This window comes from Macrosteles quadrilineatus, unplaced genomic scaffold, assembly GCF_028750875.1.
Source record: "Macrosteles quadrilineatus isolate MER2022 unplaced genomic scaffold, UCM_ALF_1.0 Scaffold_4__1_contigs__length_99947679, whole genome shotgun sequence".
In the NCBI taxonomy this organism is placed as follows: domain Eukaryota; kingdom Metazoa; phylum Arthropoda; class Insecta; order Hemiptera; family Cicadellidae; genus Macrosteles; species Macrosteles quadrilineatus.
In genome coordinates, this window is record NW_026542597.1 from 41,988,298 (window position 1) to 42,002,811 (window position 14,514).

General features: G+C 35.1%; 1 protein-coding gene across 20 annotated transcripts in view; it reads right to left on the bottom strand.

Moving 5' to 3' along the window:
* Positions 1-1,114: 1,114 nt before the first annotated feature.
* LOC128993620 (mucin-2-like) overlaps positions 1,115-14,514 on the bottom strand; it is a 104,558-nt gene continuing 91,158 nt past the window's right edge. For all 20 annotated transcript variants that reach the window (XM_054417644.1, XM_054417641.1, XM_054417639.1 and 17 more), the window contains 4 exons: positions 12,046-12,082; positions 11,184-11,273; positions 10,010-10,139; positions 1,115-1,594 (listed from right to left, as the gene is read on the bottom strand). In XM_054417644.1, the coding sequence (XP_054273619.1) occupies positions 1,569-1,594; positions 10,010-10,139; positions 11,184-11,273; positions 12,046-12,082 (283 nt within the window). In that variant the 3' untranslated portion in view covers positions 1,115-1,568. The remainder of the gene's footprint in view (positions 1,595-10,009; positions 10,140-11,183; positions 11,274-12,045; positions 12,083-14,514) is intronic.

A 14,514-nucleotide genomic window follows, 5' to 3' on the forward strand; every position in this document is an offset into this window, starting at 1 on the left:
AGACTCGGCCAAACTTTAGTATGCCGATCAATAACCAGGCTTGCGCCTAAGTTGTAATGGTCGTAGAGCAATTAAAACCGGGACTAAGTTGCAGTGTGGCTACATGGTCAGGGAATTGTGGAGAATTTAGGTTTTGGGGCAATGGAGAACTCGTGACCGTCGACAACAACAAAAGATGAACAATTATTGATGATGATTACAATTATATCTTGGTATATCAATGATGTCTAATTAGGAGCCTATTAGTTATAGGCTACAGTGTAGGTTTCTGCGTTGTACGGTTGTACCAATGCAAAAATGTAGTGAGTTTTACCATTGACTGTGTATAGTCAATGGTTTTACATCTTAATGACTGAAGAACCGTATACTATATTATAAAGAAGAGGTGGTGTCTGCCTGTCTGTCTGTGTTTGCATAAGCTAAAAAACTACTGAATTGACTGGGCTCAAATTGGGCAAAAATGAAGCTACAGGATAATACATATAGAACTATTCCCGCTTCGATATTGTCCAAGGACTCTGCCCCGTGGGCTTCAGAGGTGAGAGTTTTAGTATATATTGATTGGCATCCATGGCAACAAAGAGCAAACTCATAACCTATAAAATGTAAACAAGCAGAACTGTCAGTTGATTAAAACAAACTTAATACTGAAATTATTATATTTCATATGGAATAACTCATTCATAGTAGCATTTACGTTACAAGTGTAGTAAGAGCGTACTTACATCACGCAGGTTGCATAATTCACCTAAGTGATGTAAACACGCTCTTGCGTAATGTCTAACGTACAAGATTTTACCTGACCCGACAATATACAGGGGATAGCTGTTTTCAATTTTGTTCCAGGTCCACAGTATTGATAGCCGGGCAAATTCATTTCCACCGGGAATAATTTTTACCGCCGTGTTATCCGAGTTTTTGACTATCCGAGGTAGTCTCGGTCCCGTTTAGCTCGGCATAATCAGACTTTTAAGGTTAGTCTGAATAACTCAATATGTACCCTTACAAGGTTAACCCTGTATAAAGAAAATCAAAATATCAGTGTTTTTTCAACCCTTTTTACAACATTACTTCAAGGCATAACTTTCAATAATGAGTAACAAAAATCTGAGTGATAACAATTTATTATAAAACCTTAATGACAAGGAATACAATTGACTAAATTTACAATTTTGTGACAATAGTAACAAAACATTCACAGATAAAATAATTTCTTTAGGAAAGATTTGATTCACATTGAAACTAAATAATAATACTGAAGTAAACCTAAGAATGGTAAAAAGTTCTCAATTGTGTTTTTGTTAAGGAAATCTTAACATCATACATTTAAAGAAGTTTACATCCAGTTATTTCAATTGTTATTGATGAAAAAATCAAGTCTACATTACAAGTTGTTTATCATAACTTTTACACAAATAATATCAAACTTTGGCAATTACAAGTAGGAAACAGTTTGACATAGACAAAATCAAATTAAATTCTATAAGTAGTTTTCTTAAGAAGAAATAGATAAACAGATGTACAGTTATAAATACAAACATGATCAGTTAGCAGAGCTGGTCATCACATCAGGTACCTTGTGACTGGTTGACTCCTAAAACAAAAAAATATAAACTATTAATAAATATATTAGTGATAAAAAAACAAAAAAATCCCAGTAGGAATGGATATTGACAGCTGAAAGAAATTGAACATTTTTTGTTCAGTAGTTTCCCTTTAGTCTGGACAACTTCTCTGGAACAAAATACCCGCCGCAGCAAACCTGCCGAATAAGCGAATTTCCATTTGTCTGAATTGATTTTCAATTTTTTGGGTAAAATATTGATAGCTTAGTGTAAGATGGATAAATTTGCCAAGTTTTGACAAAATATATCTATAAACAAGCAAACTACAACATTTTACAATGTTCTCCATAAGAATCACATGAGAATTTTAAATTTACAATTTTTGAATTTTCTTTGTTACCAATACTTGTACAAAAACACTTTGATATACTAAATCATTTGGTTTTTTTAATCTCTTTAAAAAGATCCAGAGAGAAATTGGGATTTTGTGTTTTGAGGGTCAAAAATAAGAAAACCCATTTTTTACCCCATAAAACCCCGTTCCCATGCTCCGATCATGCTGGTTCGCGAACTTGATTCAAGTTCATCCAGCCTTACAACTTAAAACCAAATTTCATTAAGCTCAAACATAAGTTATCGTGTTCACGGACACATATACAACTCTATACACATAAATATAGTGACTCTAACACTGTGACCCTGTGTTCTAGGAGGTTTTACATAGTTGCGAGTAAATTCAGGAGTTTTAGACACCCTGCAGCTGAGCAATCAGCAAATATACTTCAGTTAACCCATTGGCCTACATCAAACGGTCACGAACCACCATAGTGCCGCGGTCCTTAATAATACAATAACAAGTAGCGACCGTGCACCTAGTAGTTCTCTGTTTCAATGCTAGGTAGCAGCACTAATCAGGCAAACTGCTTTACCACGACCTGTTTTTAGTTGAAATGATTAGTATTTAACTTGTTTTTATTGCAAGTAAATACTGATTTCTTGGCCACCTGTTGTTCTCAGCTTTCTGCTGGGTTTGTTTACGGAATGGCGGCTTGTGATTTTGTACGTTCCAGTGAGTGAAATTGATAGTGAAACAAATGAAGATGAACAAATGCTTGTGAGTGAAAATGAAAGAGAACGAGAGCGAGTCGGAATCTGATGAAGACAAAGAGGCTGTCGACGAACCTGACAATTCAACTCCACCAGTGGATTTGGTTCTTGAAACCATTGAAAATGTTGTTCACGAAGATGGCGATATACCAATGGACTCTGTTGACGAAATAATTAAAAAGATGGTAAGTGGGGAAATTGTTTTTTAAGAGGAGCCTATGTCAAGGAAAGATGCTCTCAAAGAACCTAAAAATATTGTATTTCACAGTGAAAAGGTAGGAGCAGGGTTGTCAGCAGGATCTATAAACGAAATTCACGCATTTTTCCCGGTTTTCCCGGCTAAAAAGTACGGAATTCCCGGTGTCTATTATACTTATAAGAACGGCACAACACAAGTTACACTTATCAGCAAATTAAAAAAAGCAAGCCAAATTGCCCAAGGGACTACGTAAGCCCCGACCGATGAAACGGTGAACACTTCGTGACACATAATTAATTAGTGACGCACTGATGGTCGGGCGGGTAAGGGGTAGCGCGGTGGGTCATTATGGGTGCCATTTTGATAACATCCACTCATAATACTATATTTGGCTAATAATTTGTTCAGAATTATCAGAGGTTATAAACTCTATTACCTTAAACATTAATTGATCAAGCTAATACAGTAGGCTAGACTAGTCATTTGATCAGTTTCAAACTCAAAATAAAGGCCACTCTTCTTACTTGTGTGTAATAATTGTTTAATAATGCTTATAAAAGGTTACTATAGGTTGTATTACAGAGACATACGTCACTGCCACAAAAACTATTCTCTAATGTGAATGAATGAACTGAGTGTTTATTTAGTGTGAAGCCCCGCCCACCGTCTAACGGGACATGGGGTATAGTAGGAAAAGAGAAAGTTTGCTCTAAAGCCTGGTTCACATGCCCTCCCTTACCCTTGGCGTCAGTCGCTTGCAGATTTCCATTACACAAACGTTTCTGAGTGTTAATTATTTAAAAACACTGCAAATGTTTGAATTTGACTGTGATGAGGTCTAATAATAAATAGGCTTAGGCCTACAAGTATTAATCTAAGTCATTTGACAGTTTTTGTATTTATTTTTAAAAGCAATTGCAGTTATTATACTTTTAAAAAACTAGGCCTACATACATCTTGACCTATAAATACTTTTTGTAAGGAGAGTCTTTTCTCTATAAGAAGTAAAAACGATCGTGGTCAAGGAATGACTGTGTTAAAACAGCACACTGTCAATTTTTACAAAAGTATTTTGACTGAAACCTGGTATTTTTTAAAGAGTTGTAGAATAGCCTAAGTCGACGTCTGTGGAGTAAAGTATGGCAATAGATAAGTTTTACTTTTAGCCTACAATAAAGATTATGTTTAGGGACTAGAATCTCCAAATGAGTGCTTTTATAAAACATGCCATAGTTTTATTTAGTAACAAAAGTGTTTGACTTTGTTCCCGATGATACCAAGAGTATAGGTTCGGCAGAGTGGATTCACTGTGAACCGGCCTGCCTGGCCCTTATGCACGACGTCACTATAACTTCCATGTAGGGGTGTCAAAAATGGATCGTAACAATCGATGTTTTGAACCTGTCTGTAACTAACCTAGTTTTTTTATACTTAAATACTCATTATGCATAAACGAACACGTACTACATATCGGATCTCGAATCACGATAAATTATCGATACCCTTCCCACCCACAATAAGCAAAGCACATAAAACGATGTCTAGCAATCGTCATTTGCTCCATTGAAACACGAAAGTCGATTGGCTGACATGGTAGTGCGTTGTCGCCTCCTGACCAATGAGAACTGTTGTTACATACTATTATTGTCAACATTCACCATTCGTTATAACATTACAAAATCTACATGGACTTAGGCTTATGATATTTTTCAATAAATGCATTGTGTCATAGTAGCACTTAAAACTTCACTAAACTCTTTAATCAGGTAGATAGTACAGATAAATATATGGACCTACTTTTTGGCGCAATATAAAGCAAGCCTAACCATACGACGATGACGATGTTAAAGTTTAATGGTTGAATATTGCAGGGAGGAAACTGAACATTTCGACGTGTTTAGGTTATTTATTTTGTACTAAAAATAAAAATAATACATCTAAATGTCTGACTTATTGATACAGACATTGTTTAGTATAATTAATTTCGTGTTGGCAGGACATTCGCGCGCCGGTTGTCTCATGAGTTGAGTCTGACATCTTGAAATGTAGATTGTGTTGTGCAATGAGCTGAAGCTAAACAATGTCACCGGCACCGTCGCTGTTTTGAACTAGATAGTTTCTATGTTGGCTATGAAAATTGTTAACCGTGATTACAAAACTAATCGTGATTACAAAACTAATACTGTAGCTATAAAGTTGATAAATGTAAAAAAAAAATATTTATCCCTGTCGGGTGTCCGGTGTTATCGGAATCGACTTTTGACAATCGAGTCTTGGTACCGAACCGATACCAATGTCCAAGTGGTAACCAATGGATGGTGGTATCGATGACGATAATCGATACATCCCTTTTTAGAATCGAATTGAAATTTCAATACATCGCACTCGCTGCACACCACTACCTATCACTATCACCAATGAATACACAAACTATATATATAGTTTGTGTATTCATTGCTATCACCATCACCCAGTCCAGTGTCAGCTGTCGCTGTCAGTGAAATGGATGACGCAAGCGATGCCTAGGTTGCCGATTATTATTAGGCCTAGTATGTCAATATTGAAAGGGGTTAAGGGATTAAATAAAACTCAAACATTTTCCTTTCTTATTATTTACGTGTCAAACATCAACGAAATCGGCTTAACCTCTACTACTCGATTCGAGTTGCGAGTATATTTAACTAAGTGCTTCCGGCGACCGGCGGCGTCGGCTTCCCGCGTAGGCCTATTCATGGTGGTAGAGGTCGTGCGCAACGAGGTGAAGCCTGAGATTTTTGGCGGGAACGGTCTAAAGCAGGGGAATCCATGGTGGGGGTAGGAGACGAGCCGATCGTCGCCTTGCATAGCGACACTTCCCCCACCACACCACTATTCCCCTCCAAGCTTCACCTTGTTCCGTACGACCTCTAGGTAGTGTACATCCAACTTACCTTCTGCTTCTTCCGAACCATCGCCACTCGCCAGTAAACCGTAAATTTTGGTTTACTATAAAATCAATCAAGAAAGTATTGCAAAACGGTTTATAACTATTAAAATTACTTGAAAAAAAACTGTATTAACGATATCAATTAAATTCACGGAATAATACGATTTTCACGCATATTTCCCGGTTTTTTCACGGCTGTTAAAATTCACGCATAATTCCCTATTTTCCCGGAATTCCCGGCCGCTGACAACCCTGTATGAGTCAACATTGAACACTCACAGCTCCTAGAGTCAGAATTGGATGTTTTCTCTGGGTTTCTAGGCAACGATTTCTTTTAAGAGATTGCCATGGAAACAAATTATGCTGGAAAATGTGTTGCAGACCCAAACAGAATTATATTATCCAATATGTAGGCCTACACCTCATAAATTTCCAAGAAAGTTAGGTCTTTTCACATAACACATCACTTCACAAACAATATAACTACATTTTTATTGACTGGGGCATTATTGTTTTTACACCTAGGCTAAAACAAAATTCACATTTCTTTAGCTCAAGAAATAATTTTCACTCATATTACACAAGGGGAAGATCTGCTTTGGATAGGCCCTACACCAGACTAACAACAGTACAGCAAAGTTTTGCTAGTATATCAGTAAAAATAGTAAATTGTTTTGCAAGTGAAATACTTGACATTCCTTGTACTCGGCTAAAACAAAAGTTGATGGTTTGGCTTGCTGACCACCCTTTTTACAGTTTAGATGAATTTTTTGCAGAATACAATTGTAATGGTAAAATTGTTATCTAGTTCTTACTTAGTCCCTAGTCAACTGTTACCTAGTCTTTCAAACACTTGTTTAAGTACCTCACTTTTGTTTCATATATATAGTTCTGTGTTTTTCAAATGACTTTAGCTTTTATTTTCTTGTTGTCTTTGTTATATTTAAGTTTAGTGAAGATTCCATGTTATAGACCATGTTATACTATCTAGAATCTATGACCCTTTTTTTGTTAACGAGGTCTATTGTAACATATGTTATTTAATGACCAATAAAGATTTATGATTTATTTATGATTTATATACACTATTTACACTTGTCCCTCAGTGGTATGCCTCAAAGCAGACGTCAATTTAAAGTGGCACCACACACTGGCTGCATTGGATCCTCACTTCTCTTCTGAGCCCTTTTGAGGAACATACAAGGTACTTCAGTTGGCATCGGTTGGGAAGGTATAGCTGGTATCGACATTGGGAAATAAAGTAGGGGTCTGCGGGTCCCCGATTTTTTCGGGTCGGGTCGGGCCAGCGGAAGGCCCGAGAGACCGGGTCGGGTCAGAGATTTGTTCGGGCCAAGATCGGGTCGGGCCAAAAAAAATTCATTTATTCATTTATTCATTTATTCATGTAAATTGTCACAAATTACACCATATACAGAGGAGTTTCCTCAATGGTAGATGACATGTCAAAAATATGATACAAAAATGTTAAAAACTAAATTAATGTAACTTAAACATAATGAGAAAACAAACTCTCCACATGAACCATTTTACAAACCACTATTACTATATAAAATGAAATCCTCTACTGAATAAAACATATGGCTCTTTAGATAGTTAACAAGTTTTCTTTTAAATGCTTTGGCAGAAGATTCATTGCGAATATGAGAAGGTAGTTTATTAAATAATCGGCTGCCTGTATAGAATGGTGTCTTTTCAAAAGCTGCTGTTCGATGTATCGGCAAAGAAAGATTACAATTACGTGTAGGATAGTTATGTGTAGATTTTAAAAGAGTGAATTTGTGAAAATTTTCTTTAACAAATAGAAGGGTATGTAGAATGAAAATGCAAGGTAAAGGCAGAATATCTAGTTTCCTGAAAATTGGTTTGGATGATGCAGTATAGGGGGAATTTGTCATAGCACGGACAATGCTTTTCTGAATCTTAAATATTGCTGGAGAAGACTGTGAGTTGCCCCAAAATATCACTCCATATGTTAAGTTTGAATAGATATATGCATAGTAAACCATTTTCAAAATGTTTATCTCCAGGATTTTTGATAAGTTTAGAATTAGAAAATGACCTTTATGGAGAATTTTTGATAAAAAATTTACATGCTCATCCCACTTCAAAGAATTATTATTATTTTCAAAGTTATAATAAGTAATTTTCAAAGAAACACTCTTATATATATTATTACAGAGGAATTAAAATGTTAAAATTAGAATTAAATATTAAGTTTGCTCACATTTAAGAACAAAGACACAACAGAGCAATTGCCTTACTGTCACTAGCCAGAGCCAGTCGTCTACTGACAAAACAAAAGCCGTGCGTGACTCAACAGTGCAAAGAAAACAAAGTCAAAAGAAAGACTATTTATCCAGAGGTCCCATTTTAATTATTTGTTGTTTATTCCATACCTAGTTTAAAATATAGTAGTATTTTATTTACATAATAAATTATAAACAAAAGAAATATCTGATATAGTGTACAGATCTGTATCTTGTTCTTTTATTTTCCTATTGTCCTTTTTGTCATTCAGTAACAAAACAAAACAACACTTCTGATCGTCTGGAGGCATTGTATGGTCACTATTTCATTTTTTTTAAGTATCAAGTATCAGCAAGTCTACAAAGAGGTTAGGCCTAAATATTTTATAATTTTATTTTAAGAAAGTTTTCATCAGTAAAATTATTTGTTTCTTAGGTTAGATAGAGTTTCAAAAAAGATATTTCTAAGATCCAATACAATATTTACAAGACACAAACTACCATGAATTAATTTCTTTATAAATTATCTGTAACAGTTTTATATTTTTGAATAAAGAAAATATATCTTTTTGTCTCTACTTCCTTGTTTCGTTACTTGCATTTTGTCAGCAATTGGAACAACCAGGTGGTGTAATAGGGGTGGGGGAGGGGGAGGGTCTATGACCTTGAGTGTCCCCGGGCCTGGCTCTGGTTGTGTAAGAGGGGAGGGGAGGGGAGGGGGAGGGGGAGGGGGAGGGTCTGTAACCTTGAGTGTCCCCGGCCCCGGCTGTGAGAGTGATTCATGGTTTTTTGTTTACATTCTACTACCCTTCCTTCCGAGAAAAAGACCCTACTGTTTCAAAAACATTGACTTACAGTATAAAAACATTGAGTTGTGTTGCTAATTAGGGCACTATAATGTCTCTGCTGTCTGCTTATGTTGCCAAATTAGCATTTAACTTTCTTTTCTCTTGATTTAATATAATTTTCTATATATTAAGAGTTCCTTTTTGGGTACCTAATAATTGTGATATTGTTTGACTTGAGTTTATGGATTTTTAATTCTTTTCATTTATTAGCTAAAATCAGTTGTTTTAGGATCTCTTGCAATACCTATAACTGTGCCTATAACTGTGTATCTATAACTGTGTACCTATGACATGATATGCAATTTTTACAGTCTTTACTATAACTATACCATAAACAATGTATGTGTGCTATTTTTACTGTTTTAGAGTTTTATAGTAAATTAGTTTACACAATATCTTTTCTTCAATGAGTTCTCCACTTGTCATGTTGCTTAGTCTATTACTATTTTAGGCCCTAAAAAAAATAATTCCTATGTAAAGCTGTAGGCCTACTAATGCCAATAATAGATAATTCTTTATTTATGATGATGTAACTAATAATGCTATTGTAAGTGTGAGGTTTTTGTACTTAGGAGGTTAGGAGGCAGGGAATGAATGATTCATATTGCATGGTGGAAACATAGAATTTTTATTTTCTTCTTGCTTGCAGTCTTGAAGCCAGTCCACAGGCCCTAAACTTGTGATAAGGTTAATTGATTTGTTTATGATCCTTTTATATCAAGTTCCATTACAAACTTGTTGTAATATAGCTGTTTAGATATTTCAACAGTTATGAAAATGGGAAAGAATGGCTTGATAAAAAAAAATTATTTTCTTCTTTCTTGCAGTTGAGGCAACTTCTAAGCTGTAAATAAGTGATGAACATGAAATAATATACATAAATACATTTTTTCCCATATGTTATTTTCAAGTAATATTAAAAACACAGATAGGAGTTAAAAAAATATAAAAAATTCGGTAATTAATAATTTTTGGCCCGACCCGATTTTGGCCCGAAACCCGAGGACCAAAATTATCGGCCCGACCCGAGCCAAAAAAGTCTGACCCGCAGACCCCTAAAATAAAGTCGACCCTAAAGATGCATTGTATATTGTTACCTGAATGAGCTGAACAGAAGTGTTCTTGGAGATGTTCTCTGCTCATGAGTCTTTCACTACACAAGTGACAATTGACGGGGGAGGTGACAGCTTGACTAGTAGTTAGGCTGTCGGGTTCTGGGGGCTCCTCCTACAAGCAAAAACGTTATATATCAAAGCAACACAGTTTAAATAATTTTACCTTAACATCTCATAGCTTAGATTGTGTGAAAATATAATACGATACTGCACTACGGCCGTTTTGAAGATAACTCAACCTCCAAGTGTGTAGTGGTACACTAAAATATAGTCTTGTATTGACTATCACGTGGTCAGTTTTTAAGCCTTGCATGTGCAAATGTTTTTGTGTATTATCGTGTGGCCATCCTGTTTGTGTATGTTTAATATTTATTTAATCCCTGACGCAATGCAAATGAAGACTTAACGTGTTAAGTGTAACATCAGGACTAGTGTACCACTCACTACCCACCTGAAGATGGAGTTATCTCCGAAACGGCCGTAGTGCAGTATCGCCCCTGATTGCGCTGATGGTAAGAACAAATTGGATATACTTGTGCACCCCTCAGACCAAGAAAAAAAAATCAACTCGACATATCAACCAATTTCAAAATTATTTGTTAATTTTTCAAAAGATTATCAAAATCGTCCTAATACAGGTTTAGGTTACATGTCAAAATTTTACCTGCCCATGTCAAATTTGGATGAAACCTTTTATACTAGAACACCTCATAGAGGATAAGTAAAATGCAAAATTGCTACTCCGGTACTTGAAAATTACACCTCGTCAAAGTTTTTAATGAAAGATAAATATCATTCATCATATATATATATGGGCATTATCATATATATAATATATTTCATCATATATATATATATATATATATATATATATATGGTTGTTGGTGACTTGACTAACCGCTCTAGCACATTATCCAGCAAGAAAGATGTGAGGTGCAATTTTGCAGCCATTCCTAGGCTGTTAAATAATTTTAAATCTTTGTAGGAATTCTAGAGTCCTTGTATGGTTGCATAAAATTGAATAATGATCCCCCCTTTGTAACAGTTTGCATAAGTAGGAGCCTACTGAATAACTGAAACAACCACAAAGGGATTCAAATAGACAATCCAGACAACAATAATGAAGACAACACAACAACAATAAATGAAGACTGACCTTTATATACAATCCAGAACTTCCCTCACATAAGACTGTTTCAAATGAGTCATTACTGTCTAGTTTGATTTTGGCCAGCTCATTTCCTTCCTGTAAAAAAAGATCCATCCGTCAAATTAACTAAAATAATACAAGTGAAACTTGGTAACAAGCCCGTTTTTGTAAAGGGATCTTCATCTTGATGTCAGTTGAAACCTTTATATTACGAACAGAAGTTTGTTTGTAGATCAAGTTTGCATTTTGCAAAAAATGCCTCGCAAATATATGACACACATATTTCTTTAGTGGTCTATATTTGATATTGGACTATTAAACTAAAATAGCTTTATAGATCTTTGATGCACGATAGCCCTAAGGTAAAATTTAAAGCTATTATCCACACTAGTTAAAAGTAATAAAATATTTGCTTGGTCCAAAAGATGACCCAAAATAGTGTTCAACTGATTTTATTGTACATAAAATAATGTACTAACGAGATTTTAACCCGAGACCCCAGGGACCGAAGTCCCACGCTCTAACCACTAGACCAGCTCGCTCCCCCCAGATATTTTATATTGAACCAGAAATACTATGTGTCATCTGCAATTTTTTTTTTTCAAAAATAAAAACAACAATATACCCATAATCAACTCTTTGGGAACTTCACGGCTGTGGTTGACATTTAAATATTTTGTGATATAGAGCATTAAAATTTCTCAAGATATTAATCTTATGTCCATTAGTAAAGAGAAGAACTTTTAGGCTACCTAATTTTCTGTGACATCGTCAAAAGCTCATGGAGGAGTAACCTCATGGCGTTTTCATGTATTTTAGCATTATTAATACCACTTGTTGGAAACCACAACACTTAACAACTTCTTACCTCAATATCTATTTCATACTCCAGTTGACTGCTATTCCTGGAAAAAAATAATTGTAACGTTACTAATATTAGAACTTTAGGACATTCAAATTGTGACAAAAGTACCAGAGATTAAAATGTATTGTCTTCTTTCACACAAAACATAGTTTATACAGGAAGTCCAAGAACTCTCTACCAATTTTTTTGGGTATTGTTCCTGGGTAAGAAACATATCTAAAAATCATATTTAAATTGTCCGGAAGTTGTTAGTTACTCACAAAGCCGCCATATTTTTCACTTATTAGTTTTTTTCTGAAAAGTGGTTCTGAAAAAAATTATGACAATTTTCCAAATCCATAAAACAAAATGGCAGCCATTTAAAGTTTGGTTCTTAAATAACTCAAAAACCGTTGATTTTACAAACATAAAAAAAATTAAGATAGGCATTGGACGAATATTAACTGAGACATGGCAGCTTTAGTGATACGTGACCGAGGCATGCGGCATGTAGCAAAAGTTCAATTTGATATTTTATTATTTTTCCCAGTTTTTCTTCATCTAGCTTATGTAGCACAATAAATTGTGCGCCAATCCCATCTGTTGTTTTACACTACACACCTACCTTCTTAAAGTGATGAAAACTATAAAGATAAAATTAGAAAAAAACTAGACTTTTTAAAACCACACTTCTATTTTCAACAACTCATATAAAACTATTATGACAACAAGACAAAACAAAAACATATGACAATTTAAATTAGTCAAAAGTAAATATTCATCATATCAACAGACTAGGAGATATAACATCCTCCCACCGAGTAGTATTACTACTCAAACATGAACCTTTTTGGAACTTTGATTTTTCGTCCAGCTTGTGTTTTAATTTCATCTTGAGTAGTATTAACTTCTTTTCCCACGTTCATATCTTTTGATGAGATTTCAAGCGGATACAATCTTTGTATCGGTCTCAACAATGTCCCATGTGCTGTACGAAGTTTTACAAGTCTGACCACACCACTCTTGCCTGGTATTGTTTCAATGACAAGACCTAGAGGCCAATCTATTCTTTTCATGTTTTCGCATTCAATAAAAACAACATCTCCTATTGAGGGTACATTTTTAGAACCTTTTACGTTTGATTTTTGAACCAACTGTCCCAAATATTCTTTTCTAAAACGTTGTCTTAGATTTTGTCTCAGGTTTTGGATATGTTTTAATTTTCTGTTCAAGCTTCGTTCATCGATTTGGTCAAAGTCCGGCATACCACTTTCCCTAGTTTCTTGAAGAAAGTGATTTGGTGTAAGTGGTGACAATGCAGAAGTTCCATCATATACATATGTGAGAGGTCTCGAATTTATTACTGCTTCACAGTCACAAAGCACAGTAGACATTTCTTGATAATCGAGACAGGCCCTTCCAAGCACTCTTTTAAGAAGATCTTTTACTATTCTTATTAAACGTTCCCACCAACCACCCCACCAAGCTGCTGTTGGGGGATTAAATTTCCAAATAATTCTTTGAGCAGAACTATACTTTTCAATGTCCTTCCAATTTATTTTCTTCAAAAGATTATTTGTTCCTGTAAAATTAGTAGCATTGTCAGAGTATACAGTTTTGGGTCTTCCTCGTCTAGCTACAAATCGCCTGAATGCTTGAAGAAAAGCTTGTGTTGAAAGAGAAGTTACAAGTTCAAGGTGTACTGCTCTATAATTGGCACAAGTAAACAAACATATCCAGGCCTTTTCATTATTTCTCAGGTATAAAGGCCCTGCAAAATCCACACCTGTTACCTCAAAAACTGTTGATTCACGCACACGATCAGTAGGAAGCACTGCGGGAATCGCCTCAAAGCTTTTACCTCTGTTTCTCTTGCATACAACACATTTGTTGATAACTGATCTAATGGATCTCCTACCTCCAAGTATCCAGAACTTCTCTCTAATATTGCTCAACAATATTTGAACTCCTGCATGACAATTACTTTTGTGATACTCCATTATTATAGCTTCTACAACTGGATGTCTTTGGGTTAAAACAATTGGGAATTTAAAACCAAAACTATCTTCTTTGTCACTCACCTTGGTTTTCAACCGTATTAATCCATTATCATCAACCAAAGGATCTAACACGGAGAGAGCTTTGTTCTTTATACCATCCTCAAACATTTCACTTTGTACAGTTTTTAAAAGTTTTAACTCAGCGTTTTCCAACTCCTGCACAGTAAGTTCTCCTAATGATCTAAGTTCTTTCTTCAATTGGCAATTTTTAATAAATCTTCTTATCCAAGCAACCAAACGAATCATTTTTGGATAGCTGGAGAAATAACGTGAATACCATTTTGTTCCGAAATTCAGGCAACACTTATTTGAAGGTTGGGTCTTTAAAAGTGTTCCACACCAATCACAAACTGTATCGTTACTTATTAGACTTATCTCAGTTCCAGTTTTGGATTTTTTCCTTTCTAAATTTATTTCTTCATTTTCGTACTGG